This window comes from Sitophilus oryzae, unplaced genomic scaffold (assembly GCF_002938485.1).
Source record: "Sitophilus oryzae breed Bouriz unplaced genomic scaffold, Soryzae_2.0 scaffold_1085_pilon_pilon, whole genome shotgun sequence".
NCBI lineage: Eukaryota > Metazoa > Arthropoda > Insecta > Coleoptera > Curculionidae > Sitophilus > Sitophilus oryzae.
The window spans coordinates 1,315-5,144 of NW_022145710.1; the positions used below are offsets into that span (position 1 = coordinate 1,315).

The window sequence follows — 3,830 nt, forward strand, 5'->3', positions numbered from 1 at the left end:
CATATAAAAGAAGAACAAGTAGAAATGAAAAGCATTACCTTCCATTCTCTGCGTTTACAGAAAATGCCATTTTCAGTATTGCAGTCGTTTTCAAGGGTTAATTTACAGCAATCGAGCTTTCTCTATCTGAATATGCAGTATGCAGTATCATACTTAAGTAAGAACCTATACACTTTTATGGAAATGAAAACGTATACGCTTTCTCTATTCTTATTTTAAATGTATTGTTCTTTATGAAACGGTTTCAATTATTAATATGGACTAGAACTTTTTAAATGCGACTTGTTTTTTTTGCAAACTGTTTTCAATAAAAAATCAATTTTAAAAATTTATTTTGTGTACCTAACCTAGGTCCACATAGTCTTAAATGAGCAATTGGTTAGTTTTCTTACATTTAAAAAATATTACATTTTTTTATAATTTCTCTAAAAATATAATTTAATTTCAGGTGGAGGCAGAAGGGCAACGCGCATCACCATCTGCACAGCTGTTGGCATATGGGTGTTAGCATTTATCTGCGCTATACCTGCATTAATCGGATCGCACATCAAAGAGATCAGAGATGACGATGACGTGCTGCGCTTTGAAGTGTGTTATCCTTTTCCCGAAGAATGGCTCGACTATCAGTATCCCAAAGTGATGGTCATGGCCAGATTCCTGGTGCTCTATATTATACCACTGACCATCATTTTTGGGTTCTACCTAAGCATGGCCATTTCCTTAATTACCAGTACTAGAAACGTACCTGGCGAACTGCAAGGAATGCACAGACAGGTAAATATACTATTTTATTATAATTTGTTTGTATATCATTGGCATTTATTTTTCATTAAAATTAAATTTAATAGCAAATGTACTAACTGAGACTATTAATGCAATGAAAATATATTTTTATCCCTCTAAAGTAGTTTTTCGAATTGGGGATTCGTAGAATTTCCACAAATATGGTGTTTTGGGTTAAAATTTCCCTTTTTATTATATATGAAAGCATTCCTAGATCTCGAAATTTGCCACGAATCAGGAAATTTCTCACGAGTTGGCATCATTGCTTTCTGGTTAACAGTCTTTTTAAATCGACCAGCTACACCATACGTTTTTGATATTTTATAAATAATTAAACGATACTCAAAATTGTGATACTGAATTGATTAAAAGTTACTTTACTAATTAAGTTTTAATTTCTAACTTTGTTTTGAACGCTGGGAAGAAAATATGCCGTGATTATATACAGGGTGGTCGAACTGTATTCCGAAACTTCGGCAGCATATTCTGCAGATAAGAAAATAAGTCAAAAAGTTCGTAGGCAATTGTATGTCCTAAAATTTAGTTTCGAGATACAAGGTGCTAGAAATTTCATTTTATTTCGGATTTTTCAAACAATTTCTGAAGTAACGTCAATAGTTAGATGAAAATTAGTGTCTGGGAGTTTGATATGAGAAATTCTGATTTTGATATCAATATGACGCCTACTCGCAGAGGGCGCCACCTACATGTTTCACTGTTTTAAAGCGTAATAACTTGTTGTCCGTACCTGTATAAAACTACCAAGGCAAAAAATATACATCTCTGTGATTTTTTTCGTAAAAAATATCTCTTTTTAAAAATCGCTACGAGCAACCGTTCTCAAGATATTTAGAATGGAAAGAGTCAATACATGTCATTATTGACGAAAAATAAACAATTTGAGTAGATACCTAGTTATTTTACTGAAATAATAAATTTGGGAAATTTTTATTTTTTTAAATTAATCATAAATTTTTCTGCAAAAAAATGATGATAAAATAGTTTCTGTTGAACTTTTGGCACAAAAACATTTCAAATTTATGATCTCAGTCTAATAACTATTTAGTCAACCTGTTTAATTTATGTCAATGATGACAGGTATTGATAATTTCGATTCCCAAATATCTCGAGAACCATTACTCGTAGCGATTTTTTACTAAGGACCTTTTTACGTAAAAACTTCGTGAATGTATATTTTTACGCAGTAGTTTTATACGGTACGGACGAAAAGTTATTACTATTCAAACCAGTTAAAAAATATGTATGTGGCGCCCTCTACTAGTAGGATTCATATTGACATCAAAATCAAATTTCAGGTGTCAAAACCTCCCAGACACAAATTTTCATCCAAATGTTGACGTTACTTCGAAATGATTTGGAAAAATCGAAATAAAATGAAACTTTCACCCTGTATCTCCGAAACTAAGCATTTTTAGGACATATATTGCAGAATATGCTGCCGAAGTTTCCGGAATGTTTGGACCACCCAGTATATTATATATGAAAGCATTCCTTTTCCATATTGAACACTATAGTTGTTCTGAAAAATATTTTACATTAAAAAATATATCGAATTTACATATAACAAAGTTAAAACTAGCAAAAGTGCTACAATTTTTCTATCGATAATTTGTTGTAGCATTAGTAAAAATTAATAATTATAAATTCCTCTAACACTCGAACTATTTCAGTCATTATTGACTGCTCCGTACAATTAGTTATTATAAATATGCTACAACAATTACAAGTTAGTATACAGGGTGACAATTTGAAAACGAACAGTATTTAATATTACCTCTACCGATAATAGTATGAAAATTTGGCGAAATACGTGAATTTACATATCAGGGGGGACAATTTTTGAGGCATTTGTTGTCGTGTTACTTTCAACCCTTTGTCCCTCATGGCACCTACCCCTAAAATATTAAATGGCAACCCCTATTTCTTTTACCATTTTTGTATTCCTTATAAAATTCTACATAAACTGCATTATTATTTTGTCAAAATTGTGTTACTTAACCTCACAAATGAATGAAATGTATTTAATATCCAATTTTAAAACGGATTGCATTCACCGCCTCATAGAACTTCATTTAAAAATGTTTGTACCTACCAGTAACACGACAACAAATGCCTCAAAAATTGTCCCCCTTGATATGTAAATTAACGTGTTTCTCGCCAAATTTTCATACTATCATCGGTAGAGGCAATATTCGTTTTCAAATGGTCACGAACACTATATATACTAAATTAATTTAAATAAGACAGTAATATTTTAAAATTTAATTACAAAACATTGTTTTTTTAGATCAGAGCCAGAAAAAAAGTAGCAGTCACTGTCCTAGTCTTCGTAGCAGTATTTGCAATATGTTTTGCACCATTCCACGCTTTCATGCTATTCTTCTACTTCAACGACCAGTCTCAAGAGCTCTACAGTCCCTTCTGGCACTATTTCAGAATTTTTGGATTCTGTTTGTGCTACATCAACTCCTGCGCCAATCCAGTGGCTCTCTACTTCGTTAGCGGAGCTTTTCGAAAGCATTTTAACAGGTATTTTAATTATAAATTCATGTTGATTCGGTGTAACCATCTAAGCGACTCAAAAAGTTTTATTTATCTTTAGTAAGGGCTTATCTAACTTAGTCTCTTTGAGTTTCAAATATGATGTGTAATTTAAATATACTTCAGTGGCATTTTAAAAGAGCTGTATAAAATATTAGTACGTTATATGGGTCATGCAGTTCAAGCAGAAAATGTTTTAATAAAAATATGCATATGTATAATGTACAAGTTAAAGTAGATTAAAGTTTATTTAAAAAAAATCTGCTTAAATATCATTTTATATAATTTATGTATTTCTTGCAACAAAATTATATTATTTAAGAAATATAATTTATCATAAAAACAATTAAAAAGGGCGAGACAAAGATAAAATATTTCTAATAAATTCCAAATTATAATTTATTATAGAATTTCAATTTCGGCATAATTACCGAAATATTAATTAAATTCTTTACACCTAATGGCGGCAGGACGAATATTAAACA

The 3,830-nt window shown here is 30.8% G+C and overlaps 1 protein-coding gene across 1 annotated transcript in view; it reads left to right on the top strand.

Annotated features, from left to right (window-relative positions):
• Window positions 1-448: 448 nt before the first annotated feature.
• The window catches only part of LOC115880886 (neuropeptide CCHamide-1 receptor-like), a gene marked incomplete at its 5' end in the record, with an annotated part of 6,737 nt that continues 3,355 nt past the window's right edge, over window positions 449-3,830 (top strand). Inside the window, 2 exons of the mRNA XM_030898215.1 lie at window positions 449-774; window positions 3,092-3,333. Of these exons, the coding sequence (XP_030754075.1) occupies window positions 449-774; window positions 3,092-3,333 (568 nt within the window). The remainder of the gene's footprint in view (window positions 775-3,091; window positions 3,334-3,830) is intronic.